Consider the following 17871-nt stretch of genomic DNA (forward strand, 5'->3'; position numbering starts at 1 on the left):
ATTTGTGTGACTGGTATAGAGAGAGATCTGTTCTCTTGTGAGAAATATGTACACACATCACTATGTGGCATTTTTTAATGTCTCTATGCTAGCAAACATAGCGCAATGTATCTCTTCTCATCACTGATGAGTTTTCATGCCACATACAGAAAGCATATAACCCAACAACGTGGAGTGTTAGCTCAGTGGTTAACGCCGGTGCCTTCCAATCATAAGGTCCTCGGTTCAAGTCACTCCAAGATCAATGTATGTCGTCCAGTTACAGAGTTGTTGACAATTGACAATTAATCATCATGGACGTTAAATATGAATGTAAGAGACTGACTTCGGTCAGCTTGCGGCTTTGATAAGCCAATGAGGCTTCTTTGCGAGTTCCTGCTTGCAGGAGGATCTAAAATACATATTACATACATACATACACACGTACATACACACATACAACAATGTGCATTTCCTAGCTTAGGCACTGTGTTTAATGAGGACACTGAGATGTATTGTACGATGACAGCATCCGTGCAGACAGGATCTCGAGGCTGAGAGGTTTCACACAATAGACACTGCTGAATGAAGCCAAGAGTATCTCTATTGTTTGTTAATAATCCAGCCAAGCCACTGAGGATTTTGCAGACTCTGCTACAGCTTTTTCTTTTTGACAAAGTGCCTTAAATGTAGCTACATATTATCTTAGATGCAAGGGCAGACCTCCCAGTATTAAGGTAATGCAAATTGGTTGCTTAATTTCCGGTTTAGTCCAACAAACGTTGATAGCGTGCGACTTTAAAACAATTGAGTGCCTCCTGTTGACCATGAAAAGGAGGTCTGTAAAAGTCCAGGAGACCTAACATTACAATGTTGTTGTTTTTTTGTTTTTGGGGGGGGGGTTGTTTGTTATTAGTTGATTGGTTTTAAGTTTGCATTGCTTTTTCAATATTAAAACATTCTGAAGAATTTTTTGAAAGTCAAATAGTCAATGACATAATACCTGTAAATTTCAACACCACATAATGAAGTGATCATAAAATTAGACCAACCCTCCAGCAGTTTCATTTCTTAAGTTTCCAAAACTAAAATTTATTTTATATGGAGAACTTTCTGAAAAAAAGAATTTCAACCCTCCTGAAGCATTTCACCATGCATTTCTCCATATCTAACATTTAAAACTTCCTTTTCATCACACTGGATTCTTTTTCTTTCTTTCTTTATTTCTTTTTCAAATGAATAGAGATTTTCAGTTGATTTACTTTCGGTAAAAAGAACATTAGCATGATAACGAGATTTTCACAAGTTCTTGTAGACCAGGAGGATATTTCTGGAAACAACCTACACAAAAATCAAACCGGACAAGAGATTCTTTTTTCTTTCTCTTTCATCGCCTTCAAGGCAATTGTTCTTTCAAGGAATAATATAAATACAACTCCAGAGTCGGGAATGATTAATGGAAGGATTACAATCTACGTAAGAAAGACTCTTTAGGACAGTTTGTATCTGCATACAAGTGCACAATGCGAATTGATGACATATTCAGAGGTTCTCCTAACTACACGCATCTAACCATGTAGTAGCAAAAAAAAAGTGATACGACATTCTTGCATTTCATGATTAAATTTATGGGAAACAATTGATATGGGCATTTAGTTTCATTAAAAGAAAACTTGTTATGAAAAAAACATCTGAACAGTCATCCTTACTGTTTACTCGTACTGTATCATAAGCTATTTTACTAAGTGTGTGCTATAGCTTTGTAGCCATAAATTTAGATACTGACATTTAATAATTTTACATTAAGCCCCGCACACTCTTTAATATCCATTAAAGCCCCACAAAAAACAATAGAGATCATCTACTGACCTTGACGTACACATATACCAAGTATGACATCAATTCTGATACCATGTTTACAGGTGAGGGCATCACATACACACCCACACACATGTACGCAAACTTGACTGCATAGGTTCTGATGCCCATGCAAAGCATCGGAACCAAAAGCCATACCTACTGTACATTTTTCCCACTTTCCCTTTCTCTTTAAGTCACTTAATTAAAAACCTTAAAAACAAAAACAGTTATTTTTCAAAACCAGCTCTGAACCAATCTTTTCTCACTTATTACTTGCATTCGTTTTCTCCCCCCCCCCCCCCGCACACATATTGTTACACGCTTTCCTTTCTTTCCCTTTTTTTTTAAACTGTGTGTTTGGCTGATAACGATCAGTGTTTAAAATTGATAAAGCTGCCAGCTGTACCCTAATTTTTAATATCTCTGCCAATTCACTCTGAGAACATTGTAAACAACTTACCTGGGTCTATCATACACAAAAAAATAAAGAAAATAATGAAAAAAAAAGCCAGGGTACATTGCTGGAGCATTTGAAGGACAATCCACAATGGACTTAATGGGAGAAATTCATGGCAAAATTTAGAGAACAGAATATGGCCACTGGCATCTTTACTATTAGTGAAAAGCGTGTGATTCAACCTCCAGTGACAGCTTTGTATTCAGCTTGTACAGAAATAACTTTGCAATAAACAGAAAAAAAAGGCATCAAGTTTATTTCTGGAATGACCCTTATATTCAGGGAGTGATACAAGGAGGAATAAAAGAGATACTAAGGTATATATATGTACTTATCTATTCATATTTTATTTTAGTTTAGTTTTTTTTTTTTAAATTGGATGAACACTCTGCTTCGTTCTTTAATCCTATAAAGAAACATTAAATTACCTCCCATTAGTTTCATGTTACGCTTCAATTTCTTGCATTGAAAAACATTGAATTTACCCCACCCCCTCCCCACCTCATATTCCTCTTTTCTCTGGCAATTTTTGTGAATGAAAGTAAGAGATGTATTTAGGCACTTTATGATCCCAGTGGAGTACTTAATCCACATGTCATCAATAAACTGAAAAAAACTAAAAAATTGCAAGTTAGTTGCAAATAATGAGATCAAAGGACAATATACACAGGGAGTAAATAATGTTAATGATAAGTTACATTTTGCATATTAATTTTCTCATATATCTGAATTTCATTAGTTATGAAATACTGAAAGCACTTTGGGCTTTTCTGTACAAAAAAATTGCTGTGGATTTGTTCAGCAATTCAGACACATCTGCATGTAGCAATTTGTGATGCAAAGCCAGATAAATTATTCCGATACATTCATGTTTTTACAATTTTGGCACTTGGTTTAATACTTCAATCCCAAAATAAATTCTTCATGTTAAAAGTCTCGTTGTGATAACGATGGAAAATTCATAGGAAAAACTGATCTTCAAAAATTTCTGATCAAATTTTAAACATCTGTGAATTGCAAGTGTCTTATTGACAAAATGTATCTTTCATGACACGCTAAATGTATATATGCAAATAAATTACAAGTTTGTTGAAGAAAAATCCAGATGAGTTAGTGGTTTTAAAATGCAATTTATCATACAACTTATTATGAACTATACTAGACAGACAATATATCAAAATGCAAAATCTTATTTGTTCTCTGTCAATTTTTACTTAGATTCTTTCGTTCTTTCTTTCTATTTCTTTCTGTTCAGGTTTTAATGCTATCAAAAATCCTTTTCATTTGCAATGTTGTACAATGTGTCCTTTCTACTTGTGTGACAATAGAGCCAAACAACACATAGCGTTCACTGCACACACAGAATGTTTTCATGCCATCCTCTTCGCCATTATAGATACTGCTCTTATTATGTATGAATCAATCCGTATGTTCTTCCCTTTTCTTCATATCTACTCTCTCTCCTCTCTCCTTTCTCTCTCTCCTCTCTCTCTCCCGACTTGTTTTGATCTCTTCGTTATCGCCTCATCCACCTAAGATAGCGCAAACAGCGTGTTTTTCTACTTTCCTGTCAACCCTGATATTTTCATGACTGTTGACCATAGAACCCTGGGAGGCTTTTGGAAACGATGAAAACAACTCCAGAAGGCAGAGCGAGCGCGGAGGCAGGCTTATCTTCAGTCTCAAGTTCACTGACACATGTTTACTTTCAACGATATTTGACCAGCTTTCCACTGCATCGGGTGGACGAACTTATATAGATAAATACAATTCTGACGGCAATTGTGAATATTAAATCTTTCTCGTGCCTGAAGTTATTTTGCTCGAGTAAACTGCCCTGTGCCTAGATAATGAGCAAGTTTACAAGGAAAGATCCAAACTCAGTATTTAACAATTAAGAGCAAATTTTTACATAAAAAATGGGGAGATTATCTCTCAAGCATATATATCATAAACCGTTCTTTCCGATTGAATATACTTAAATCCAATGCCGTAGTGAAACTTGTTAGAAATCAATTTTGCCTATGACACCTATGACATGCTACCTCACCATGGGTGGGATTCGTTATCACAACAATGAGTAAACAAGTAAACAACTACCACAAACTTTCAGATTCCCAGTGAGGCTCAAAGGGCAATGCACTACTGGGCTAACGTTATGTTATCATAAACAACTGGCTGTATCTACATCATTCATAACTAGTGTCTTTCTACACAAGTAGCAACAGCATTTTAACTACATTTTGTCTAATGCTAAAGGCTATACAATATATTCCTTTGAGTCATGGTTGTTTCCTTGCGTACATCTGTGATGTGTATCTTTCAATTGTATACTTTTACGGTAACTTCAAATAGAGCTTTAATAATAATTCCTTCAGTGTTAGCCATTCCAAGTTATTTTTTATTCTTGTTTCTTTTGTCAAAATTTTTAAAATGCATAGCTGGAGGCGGAAAAAAAAAACTTTTTGTTGGGCTAATACTAAAGTATTTTAGTATGTCACAAACAATACTGTGGTGCCCGTTTAGTCATAAGAGAAAGTAATTTAGAGATATTTGATGTCAAAGTTAGCAGATTCTCACTGACCAGAAACGTGATGCGTTAAAGCTCATTAACGTACAGGTCACTGTGTCTCGTCATTCAGCGGAGTGTACCGCGAACGCGAAACAATAACAATGGACTTTCCACTTACTTCTCGTAAGAAAGTGAACCATTTATTAACTCCACTCTTCCAATAACCATGCAGCTACAAGAGAAAGAATTGGTTGTTTGAATTGTTCGCTCATTTGTTAACGCATTTTGGCTATCAATTCAATCAGATTCATAATAAGACACCTTTTGATATGATCACAATTTTATAGTATTTCCTTTTCTAAAATCCCTCAATGTTTTGTAGGAAATAAAAGTCCTGAAGAGAACAAAATAGACCAGTGTTGTTATGGTTACTAAAAACTGTGGCACTTTCTCTTTGTACCATACATCTGGAGTCACAGTGTATGCTGGTGCATTTAACATTCATGACAAATGTTGATCTCAAAATCAAGATCATTCTGGTATCTGACAATTTCCTAAAGAATCTTGAATTCATTCATTTGCTCACTCACTAAGTCATATTTTTTTATTTTTTTGGGGGGGGGGGGTGGGGTGAACAGAAACTTTACAGATTGATTACTGTTCCATTGATCGATTCAATGTCTTATTGCAAAATGATGAAATTATTGCGCACAAATTTTTTAACATTTCCTTGCTAACATGCATGATTTTCATATTAACTTGACAAATGGTGATGATTATGTTACTCACGGCTAGCACATTCATAAAGCACATATATACATGTATAGCCAAAGAATGGGATTGTTTAGTAAATGTGTTATAAAAGAGAGAGAGAGTGAGTGCACTTTCAATTTTCAACTTTTTTCAAATCCCTATAATTAAACTTCTATAGAAAAAGTGTACCTAAGATTTAGTTATTTTATTTCAATGTCAACTTGAACTTAATAGATCCCAAAGCGGAGACTTCAAGTTCTGAGTCTTAGCTACTGTAGTACCATCTATAAACTATAAATGTTCACGAATGACTTTAATTCATTTATTATTAATCAACTCTAATTATTAATTAACTATTTGTTCATGATCTCATCATGAACAAAGCTCTGCTTTGGTATGTTTTAAGTATAGATATCAGTACAAATCAACACATGTGTCTGAATTGGTTTGGTATAGGTTGGCTAATGGGTTCAGGAAAACTTGACAACTTGTCAGATTATAACCAAATTCTTGCTCAGAAAAAGAGCATTAATTAGCCAAAAATGAGACATAGTCCCCTTAGAGGCATGAGTGTCAAATTAGCAGCACGGAAGAGGGGTTTAAGGTGGAGGTCTTCAAGGTGAAACATGGGTTTTAGGTGAGAGGGGGGGGGTTTAAGGTGAGAGGGGGGTTAAGGTGAGAGGGGCTCATGGGAAGAGGGGTTTACTGGAAGAGTGCCCATTTGCTTATATGCAAAATGGTGGTGTCTTTTTAAGCTTTTCAAAGCTAATGAGTGTACCTTCATTTCCCATTAGAATCTTGAGTCCATATCAGGTGTTTCTTATTAAATACTTCAGGTTATACGAGCTGATACACACCTATTAAACAAGGTAACTTACAGTGAGCAGGGGACAAGCAATTTGGAGCCTGCACTATTGGCTTAAATGTAGGTTTGTTCTTCTCTTGCTATAAATTTTTGTCCCATGTTTTTCTTTCCCTCTTTTTCCTCCTTTTTTTTTGTGTGTGTCTTTTTGGACCATGACTCACCCCTCTCTCTTCTCAACTATTTTTTTTTTCATTTTTTCTTCTTTTTTTTTTCATTTTTCATTTCATTACGAAACAAGATTACAGACCTTTGAGAAAACAAACAACTATGGAGTGTGCTATCTTTTTATAACCAATTCAACATGAACCACGGCATATTAAATGAACTCCATTCCACACTTGACTTAATTTGGCACCCAGACACAATTCTTTTCATGTTAGTCTTAATCACATGCAATGAACAAACCGTAACATGTTATCCTTTTATTTTTTTGGGGGGAGGGGCTTTTTTCTAGGTTATCTGAAACAAATGTTTACTAGTGCAGCTAACGGACCAACCACTGTCATGTGAACCAGTCACTGTCGTGGGATTTTAGTAAAGAAATAGCGTTGCAAAAATTTATGACGATTGCACCAAAGTGACGCTTTAAAGCATCCATCTGTTGTAAACACTTGAATAAGAATGATTCGCTACCCTTTAACGCACAAGTACCAGTCTAGAGAAGCTATTAGCCACAACAGAGTCAACATCAACTCATGCCATGGATGATTTAGCATTTGATAAAGAAAATGTAATTAAATGTAGATTAATTATTAAACAGCTTCTGTCAACCAATTACCAAATTCTTATATTATATGAAGCAAAAACACCCACAATTTCCACATGACCCTCCAAAGATTAAATATTTACATAGAAACATTTCTGTTTTTATCTTTATGAGCCTCCTCTTTATACGCCAGCAGTTATTCACCTATTTTTTTCTTTTTCGTTCAAACTTGTTTTTATCATTTTTCCGAGGGCATTTTTTCTTATGATAGTCTTGTGATCTCCATCAAAAATATAATAAGTGAGTAAATTCTTATATATTGGTTCTGACAAATACAGAGAGAGGGGGGGGGGGAATATTCTGAAGGTCAGTCACAATTTGAAAACAGACAATTTTTTGGGTTTTTACGTATGAGTATTATGCAGTGTAGAGATCAAATTCTCCCTGCACTAATTAACGTATCTGGTCATTCGTTGATGACACACGTCATTCGACTTGTTTTTCAATCACTTGTTTGTGCAGAACTGATTTGACAGGCATATAACAGAAGCCAGTTAAACAAATACTCAAATGCAGAGAGCTTACAACGTACAGTACATGTACGTATGGCACTCAGAGGACACCTGAAGTTTATAGCGAAATAAAAAAAGTAAAAACAGAAAAGATGGATTCATAAATTGGAAAAACATGAGGGGGGGGGGGAACAAATGACAAGCACATCATATATTATTTCATAAATATAGATTCAGTGTTGGTTCAATATCTTTTACAAATTTTGTGATTTTAATGATCAAAGCAGATATCTGAAGTTTCTATGATTAGCATGGAAATATTCCTAATAACCAAAGAGAGCTGTTGTAGTTGAACATGCAAATTAGAAAGAAAAAAAACAAAAACAAATGGAAACTTCTCAAAGCAGCATTGGCATCGATTTTGGTTCAAATTGCCAATCTATGCTTTTTCGATCTTGTAATTTCCATATGACAACAACAGGCAACGACATTCAGGCAGTTTACTGGCCAGTAGAAATTAAGAGCACTGATGTTTTTCTGCCGACCGTACAGAAAGTAATGACCTTGCTTTTTGTATTAATAATTCAAGGAAAATGCAAGTGAGAATTTTATTTTAAGCCAGTAGATTTCTTTAAAAGCACTGTCATTTCTTAACAAATTGAGGCTTAAATTGTAAAATTCTAGGCCTGAACGACAGCATTCGTTCACTGGCTTGTAATTCGTTCGAATACTCAGGAGTCAAGACAGAGTTGCCAATGTTTCTTTTCCACGTACTACAATGATACTGATATATGGAAAAGGGAAAGAACAATTTAAGAATATTTCACAGATTCACATATTTGTTGATTAATGCCCATATAATTTAAAATCATCTAGAAGGTTGTTTACAACCTTATTTTGAACATGTAATAATTGAAAGCTTTGGATAAAATTGAACAAAAACAAATTTGGTAATGTTACAGGCTACAAACACAGCCATCATGATTGGCCTACAGTATGTGATACTAGAGACATTTAAAATTAATGAACAAATCTCTCTCCCTCCCCACCCACAAAAAACAGAAACGCTAGTACTGTTAGTCCTACGAGTAGCTGTTGGTGGGGGGGGAGGTTTGTTCACCACAAGCATGAAACATCTCTATCATACTCAGAATAATTTATCTGCACTTCCGTAGCAAAATGGGCTGCAAAAATTAGGAAATTGCTACACTAATGTCAATTTATACATCTCTTGTTGTTTGTTATTTTTATACGTAGGATCAGATCACTTCCAAGATTTTCTGGGAAGCGAAACTCCTGAACCTCCAAATTGATGTATATATACTTTGTACACCAAATTATTCCCCCGGGCTTGTTCATGCATGTACAGATGATGGTTGGGGAATGTTTCTACACTTAACAGAATTGGTACGTTAGCACCACCAGGGAAGAAATCTTGGGACTTTTGTAGTATGCATCTGTGGTTGTCCCACTCAAGCAGTAAACCTACATATTTGAATGGAAACTGTTCTGTTCATTTTGGCAAAGTAATATTTCCTAACGATATCAACTGCCAATGATTAATAAAGTGCTTAAAATTGCCTGGACTAACCCCATACTACCCACAAACTGTTGGATTCCTAGAAGTCTATGGTCAAAATCAATACTAATTGAGGGTCAAAAGCATTTCTTATTTGTTCTGTTGTACCTACCTTTTTACTACATATTTTGTGGTAATAAAAAAAAATCACAGGCATACATGTAACACAGTGCAACTCATCTGGTACCAACAATTTGTGCCAGATGTTCCTAACACTTCTCACTATGTTGCACTTCACCCTTTTAGGTCAGTTTATGATTGTTTACAACAAAAAAAGAAAAAAAAGGCTTTTGGTTAGTTAGACCAATGAGGAGGGAATTGTTGAATTTTCATTTGGTTTGGGCATTTCCAACAACTGACTCACACCTCAACCAGTTTACTTCACAATATAGATTGTCACTGTACCAAGCTCATTAAGACACCATACAAATTTTTGTCAGCCAGCCAATGTTTTTATGTATTTTGCACATCAATCAGCCACAATAAGGTGAATCAGAGATTTTCCAAACAATTTTTAAATTTTCCCTCCTACCAGAAATGCAACTAAGCTACAGAAGTTAAGTTGATGGAGTTCTGAATAATTATTATGGAATTTCAGGGAATAATTAGTATTCATATGTTGTATAGCTAGTTTGAAGTCTCTGTACAGTTTCTCTCTCATAACAACATACTATGGTTCCTATGGAAACAACTGTTACACTTATTATACATATACCTGTATGAAATAATAATTGAACACACTATCTAACTGGGTAGGATATCCAGCCTAGCCTAACATAATTCAATCTTTGTACACAAATTTAATGGATTTCACATTTGGACAACAACAAAATTAAGGACAAAAATTTTGTCATCTTAAGTGCAATGTGTTAGACTGGTACTATAAACTGAGTGCTTTATTTTTTACCGCAAAGTGGATATTTGTAGTTATTATTATAGCGACTCCCTGGTTGTACAGTTGTCCATTTCCTAAGAAGATCTCATCCACTTTCCTACTGGGATTAACTCAGACCTAGTGCTATACATGTACACAGTAAGAATCCAGTTCCTGATGGTATCAACTTTGCAATGATCTTTAAATCATAATATATCTATTTCATTACTTACAGTGGTTGAGATTGCTGAGAATTACTAGAACAAGTCAGCATAGAATTTTTAGAGACATTTAGGTGATTGGAAATAAAAGTCTCTGATAGACCTTTTTCCACTTAAGTTTTAGCAATCAGATCTCAGTTTTCAGTGACAAAACTGTCAGCTTAAGTTGTATTTTTACCAAAATTGTAATATTTGTGAATTCTCCTTGAATCATAAAATAGTAACAGGTACTACATTAAGGTTCTGCATCCAAACAGAGCTCCTCTCCTAAGCAAAGAACTATTTCCATTTGTGTAGCAAGTTGACCATTTAAATTGTTATGTTATAACAGATAAATTATTACCGGAGAATAGCACTGAAGCACCTGAAAGCCATGACACACTCTGCAATACTGCAGACCCTTAAATTATGGTAAAGTCACACCATAATTACAGCACCAGTTCAGTTAATTATGGAAATAAACTACATCAATTTTTTTCTTTTTTTATTATATTTATATAAAAAAAAATTTTTTTTTTTTTTTTTTTTTTAATTATTTTTTAATTTCTTCCTTCAATCAAAAAATAGTAATATGTACATTTTGGAGGTTCTGTCACTTCTCTGTACAGAACATAAATATGCTAGGAGTCTTCTCACTAAGTACATTTTTAGTACAGTTTTGCTATCTTTATTTTTGTAGCAGTTCATTAGATGGATAATGCTAATACCAGTCCCTACCAAAGCACATACTTCTGCTGTACAGCCATGACCCTCCACAAAAACCCAAGACCATTCATATGACCAGCTAGCCAGCAGCTCCCTGAAGTGACACAGTCACACTATATAGCTGCTCCACCAGTCCAGTCATAATTTGTACTGTTGACCTTCCCCTAGACTGCTTGTACATGGATCTGATTCATAATGACTTGATACAAGTACTAACAATGAATGGTTAGCTACATCTGCTGAATCAGACTTGCTCTCACTGAGAAACACAGCTGCATGTGGTGGCCTGGTTTCTGGTTGTGAACGGCCAAAGAGCCACAATACTGACTCTTGAGTACAGTAAGTACGTAGTATGTACAGTAGTAATATTGTGAACACTGCCAACTCACTGGCAACCCACACTGTGATTAAGCCCTTTGGAGCAAAGTTCCAAAAGTTCTCCTTTCAGATGGAACGATAAGAATGGCGATGCACATCACACAGTCAGCATCTCCATGCTGATGACCATTGAAGCCTTAGAAAACTTTTGACTGAATGAAATGAACGCACCCAAAGGATAAAGTTAACATCCATAACATACGACAGATGAGAATGTAATGAGAAAGATGCACATTACAGAACTTTATGGGCAGCTAAATTGCCAAACTTGTGTTTTTTCTTCGTTCTCTCTATCCCTATCTATATGTGCTACCCCAAAACTTACGGTCAATTTGGGTATTTACCAACCATGACACCTATATAGTGAGCACTTGCAGTAGTTGATGCACTAGATTTCACAATTCCTCCATAATCAGAATATGTATGGAAAGTCAAGTGTACAAGGAACAAGATTTCAGCAGGTGAAAAGACTTACACACGAATGCTCATGATGATAGGAAAAGGTAACAATCTCATATACAATCCGGATGGTAACAATTTTAAACCTTTTGACTGCAGTTTTATTGCATTTAAAATAAATAGCAAAGAACTTTGAAACAAAAAGATAGCAACCCAAGTATGGCAAGTAACCAACATTGTTATGAATTAGTGATGGGAATGAGTACCTGGGATACCAGGGGGACCAGCCAGGAAGAGCACAACCATGTCTAAGCTCACCCGAGAAAAGTTTGATCGACTACATTCGTTTACTTAAATATGTACACGTTACTGCACAGCCTATGTAATCTCTCTGCATTGCTTGTTGCACATGTTCAAAGCAAAAACTGACCTTGGTACTCTTGGACAGCTCATACGTTGACCACCCGTGTCAGAATCCAGCGACATGTGATTGGTCCATAATTACATATAAATATATATATATATAAGTAAAATCAGCATCCATATCGTACTTGGTTAGGGTATTCTGCATATAAAGCCGGAGGCCTGCGTTCGAATCCCAGTGGAGGCTGGAAGTTTTCACCGATCTGGATTTTCCAACTCATTACCATTTCAAATATATATAATTTCCAAGAAAACTGAAAGTGTAAGACGTTTGCAACCCTTCTTTTTGTGTTTCCATATTTTAGGGAGTTTTATTTCATTTTTTTCTGCCCCCATATACTTTATTTTAGGGGGGAATGGAGGGGATAAAAGGGAAAATAGATTGCTAAAATTGCTACTTTACTCAATTTTGTAGCAGATAATCTGAGATTCTTCTTAAAATTTATCAATTCACACCAAACAAATTTAGTTGACCAAACCACTGACATTGCTAATGCAGTATTAATTACATGAAAGCAAAACACAAGTTTCAAGGACCAACAGTTAATTTCTCATGAAACCTAGTGAGGTGTGTTGTAATTAACAGGACTGAAGAAAAAAAAAACACCAAATTCTGCTTAAAACTTATTTTACTGAACTTTCCCACAGTCAAGCAGACATTCTCCATTTTCCCACGGTATGGTACAGGAGTATACTGTAACTTAATGTGTTTTTTTTTTTTTTTCAATGATCATTCCACTGTGTAATCAAACCAGATTCTTCTTTTGTTCCTAGCTGAAATGATCTTGTCAGGACTAAGTTTAAAAACTGCTTCTGATTGTTGAGTCAGGTAGTAAAAAAAGATGAGTATTAGCCTTCAAAAACCACACAGGAAGTATGCCAAATCACAGGTATGATTTAACTTTAAAATACTGTGGTTGTTACTGGAGACACAGACTGGATGTGGCAATTGATGAGCAAACAGGTGGAATAAACAAAGAGAGGTGTTAATTGCTCCAGCACTGCTCAACAAGGTCAGGTCCTTGTATACATGCCTCAGTAAGAAAGATGAGAGGCTCAGTCAGAGAAGAAAGACACTGGATTCTACCAAACATTGTATGTGCAAGCATGTGACCAAGAGAGCACATGCTTCTGCTTAGGAGTAGTGTTCCTAGATCTAACTGTAGCCATGTGTATATGTCTGGTACCATATGAGACAAGATAGCACTATGAAGCATAGGCGTAGGAGCCTAATTTGATTTGGGGGGGCTGTAATGACTTGCCCGAAAAATGTAACCAAACTTTTTCGCGCGCTCCGCACGTTCAATATGTTGATGTGCATATCATATAGGGATTTATCGGTTATTACATCACATGCCAATAACATACAATCATTTTCCGTGTTATTACCTTTCCATATTGGTTAGAATTATTGGGGAAGTTGTTACAACAATAATGATAATAATAATATAAGTTTAACCATTCAAAAACACATTGCAATTTATTTTTCTTTCAATAGGTGCCCGAAATAATTCTCAGCATATTGCCCAAATTTTCACAACAATTTCCTATGCTTATGCTATGTAGTTAGAACCTTGCAAGGTTCCTGACTAAGGGATGCAGATATATACACACTCACTACTATACTTGTTGCTTAGACAGAGAATTAACACAGCAGGGGACAGCAGAAGAAAAGTCACTTGAAACCAGCTGTTCTTATTAAAACATTTAAGTTTGATACTGAAGTAACTCAAACAAAGTTATTCAATTTTGAATTTGAAGTTTGAGGCGGTACTCACTCAGTCAGCAAAATAAATTACTAAATTTACTGACTAGGCTGGACCTAAGATCAAGTGGACTTGATACAAATTCTGTTCAAACCCAAACAAACCAGATGGATTTAGCACTGTTATTTTTTTCTTTCTTTATGCACTGCTACATGGTAAAAACCACTGCTAATTGAATTCAAATTTCAAATTTATTTAGGGTAGTGCTGTAACATGAATGGCAGTGTCACTGCGGTAGAAAAAAATGTTACAATCGACGTCCTGGTCATTCAGTGAGTGACCGACTGGGCAAGATTTCATGGTCCATTTATGTGCCATGATACATCTAGGTAGGCATAAATGGTTGAAGAACCGTGAGTAGAAGAATTATCATCAGCAGAACACGGTAAGCCGAGAAGAAATGAACTCAACTCAAAAGTCATGAATAGTGGAAATTCAAGCCTACGGTTGTGGCTAGACATGCAACAAGTTCACTCATAACATTTCTAAAATAACTTATAGATTACAAATAAGCTTTAAGAGGAATTCCCATTCAGGAACTCACATACCGATCTGCATCCATCCCTGGGGCACGACCAACCCCCTCTCCCACCACCCCCCTCACTTTCCATTTCTTGATTTGGATTCAGATACAGATATCTCAGTCTCATCCAAATGAATTGTATATATTCATGTGTCACTGATAATGACATTGAATTCAGTGGCATTCCTCAGATCTTGCCAAGAGTTTAAAGTATGTATGGTGACTTGTGGAGGAAATGTTTCATGGATATTGTTAAAACACGTCCAGGTGATTAAATAAACGTCGCATAATTCATACACAAGACTGTAAGTTGATATGTTACTTAAAATTGGCAGAATTACTAAATACAGTTAAAGGAAAACCTACAGGTACCTACTAAGGGCTTCTTCTTCTTTTTAAATTCCATCATGGGAACTGTAGGTATATATGCATGCTTATCCATGGCACAACAGATGAAAGTGGATAAAATTTGTGGGGATTCTGGGTAAAGGTTTCAAACGAAACAATTTAGCTGCACATATCATCGCCAGTTATGTTATCCACTTTTACCAAACGTATTCTAGAGTAGGTACAATAAGTTAGTGATGTATAAACTCAGAGATGCATAGGGGACTGACTGCCATACTTACCATCGTCTCTGATGGAAAAGGTATTGGATCCTTCCGGCGGAGGAGCAATCGCAAACTCTGCTTCAGCATGAAGGCTAACCAGGAGAAGTGTCGTCAACAACAGACATGATGTTCTTAGAATTGTATAAGTACTGTATCCGTGATAATCCTCCATTATTAATTACTTTACATCTAGTGGAGAGCTCTGAACTTCGAGAAAGTGCCCAAATGGCGAGTGTCGTTGAATAGAATGAGTTATGAGGAGACACTGCACGAGTATGTTACAGACTCGATTCAAATACCGCCGCAGGTCACATTATACTCTGACAGATGTGATGAATGGGCCAATGCCCATTTCCGTAGGATAACCCAATCTTAACTTCCGGACGCTCTGTCACAAATTCCAGTGAGAAAATGTCCTCTTGATCCTAACCAGTCCTGGTGTATTCTTTCCAAACCAGCATCCAAGCTAATAACCAGTGTTGAATCTGCAGTGCTCTTAGAAACTAGCTGAAGGTCTTCAGAAAAGCATGAAAGCAAAAGAAAATAGGTTGACCAGTTAGAAGGATAAGAGATTTCAAAAAGCCAAGTAAGGATATCTACATGCAATAACTAATATGCAACACACATTAGAGTAACAGACAAAACCGCGCAAGAGAATATTTGTCTACTGAGTACCACACATCTATCATTGATTAATAATAACGGCAATCAGTGACACCAAGCTAGTAGACTCATGGTATATTGTTCAAAGTTACATATGTCATCCAAAAACTATGGCAGAAATTGTTTGTAGAAGTTTGATTGCCTGTTTTTGTTTGCTCTCTCCATTCTAGCATTAACAATGAAATGCAAACATCAATGTATTTAAATCTGTATAAATATATTCAAAAGTCTGTTTTATGATACTCGTTATTCTCTGACGGCAAAATGGAAGTAATACATCTGGCATACCTCTTCTCAAAGCTGATAATTAATTACCTGCTTGACAAATGTACAAGTTTAGGTAGACCCGTATATCTTATATCCTAAGCAATTGCCATTTTTACCCAAAATGTACCTTTACAGACTTTGTTAAAGTCCTGTTGGAAAACATTTACTTTTTGACACCCATGTAGGAGAGGGTATTACAGATGACGAATGATCATAATAATTTCACCAAATTAATACCCTGCAAACCTTAACAACTTCAAAACTGATCAATATTACTTGGATAGTGCCACTGTTGGTATTGGTTACACACACAGTACTAAGCTAGGTCTGAATTAATTCTCCTTTCCACAATTCTATTTTGCTGACGCTCAAATGCCTGTAACCCATAACATTGTAAAGTAAGTTGATATACTGCAGTAGCCGAGGCTTGATCTATATGCCTAGGCCAAGAAAAGCACTTTTACCTACCAATAAATTGATACATGAATTGCTGTCTTCACACTCAAACTATACTAGGCTATATAACTTATCAATATCAGTGAGTTGGGTCACTACCTTGGTGATGCATGGTAAGCTACAGAGTATCATGCATGCCTAGTCCATAAACAAGGACATTATATACTAACTCCTTGCCTATCCTAGGTTTACTTTTCTTAACTTACGCATAACTTGGGCCTATGCTACGTTCTAGACTAGAGTAGTCCTAGCTGTTTGTCTTAACAACAAAATAAACTGCGGCGAAGAAGTCATCCATGGATTGTCAAATTCGACCTTTCACGATGCTTGTGTCACTTTTATACGATAAAATAGAAAATGTTACATGCTTAATCAACTTGTCATTGCCAAAAGCTCACTTCAGTAGAAATCCAACTTCGGCAAACGTGATTATCCTATGTACTTTGAACCGTTTGGTTCAACACAACAGCAGTTGTATGCAAAACTGATCAAGCTCGGTAACTTTCACTATGCTCTATGGCTCTTACATTAGAGTGCGAACAAAGTTGTAAACAACATCTCGTCGTCGAACAATGACAAGGATAATCCGATCAAACTGTTTTCCCCACTCTCTTTCGATGACAGTCTAAGTTGTTATGTCTAATCGTGAAGTCATCCCATGCTTTTAATTTACTCTTGGATATCACAAAATCGCGATCTTTAAGTAGATAAGACGAAAATACTTCCAGTACCTGACATGGAAACTGCCTCTCTCTCCTTGATCTTCTTGTATTTCTTACGTCAATGGCTGGAATGCATGGGGGTTGCATTGATGGAGCTCAGGATTGGAGTACACAGTGAATCGCAGAGGACTATGGAACGCCAAAAACACACAATGTATGATGATGAGAACCGCGTAAACATGTACAATAGTAGTACAGCACATGGAGCAATGAACTCTATGACCGATCGACGACTACGCAGCGGTCAAAAATAGATGGCGTTTGTCAGAAAATGGAGATTTTAGTTTACATGGGTGCAGGAGAACTTTCTCGGTTTTCGATAGAAATGTCGACTTAAACTGTCATGTAGCATCCATCACTGCTAGAATTCTTCTCCTGAAGACCCCAGAGCCCAGCAGTTCCCTCCCCTCACGAGTTTTAATAGCTTCCCAAGCCATTGCTGAATTACAAAGAAAGACTCACAACGTGTTGCTAGTCATATTATATATTTCAGGTATCATGTAGACACACTGGCGGATCCAAGGGGGGGGGGCCAAGGGGGGCCATGGCCCCCCCCAAAGGTGAGCCAAAAAGTGTTTCCGAACATCCGCTAAATCCGATTGGAAATTTAAAAAATAGAGAGGAATAGCAGTGGTAGACT

General features: G+C 36.2%; 1 protein-coding gene across 6 annotated transcripts in view; it reads right to left on the bottom strand.

The window, feature by feature from the left end:
- The window catches only part of LOC139978387 (insulin-like peptide receptor), a 105011-nt gene extending 87613 nt beyond the window's left edge, over positions 1–17398 (bottom strand). Inside the window, exons 1-2 of one of the 6 annotated variants that reach the window (XM_071988582.1) lie at positions 17241–17398; positions 15142–15638 (exon numbers count right to left, since the gene is read on the bottom strand). In XM_071988582.1, the coding sequence (XP_071844683.1) occupies positions 15142–15295 (154 nt within the window). In that variant the 5' untranslated portion in view covers positions 15296–15638; positions 17241–17398. Of the gene's footprint in view, positions 1–15141; positions 15639–16715; positions 16837–16873 lie in introns of those variants that run through there. The other 5 variants (XM_071988583.1, XM_071988581.1, XM_071988584.1 and 2 more) reach the window with 5 other exon arrangements.
- Positions 17399–17871: the final 473 nt, after the last annotated feature.

The sequence above is a fragment of the Apostichopus japonicus genome, chromosome 13 (genome assembly GCF_037975245.1).
Source record: "Apostichopus japonicus isolate 1M-3 chromosome 13, ASM3797524v1, whole genome shotgun sequence".
NCBI classification, from domain to species: domain Eukaryota; kingdom Metazoa; phylum Echinodermata; class Holothuroidea; order Aspidochirotida; family Stichopodidae; genus Apostichopus; species Apostichopus japonicus.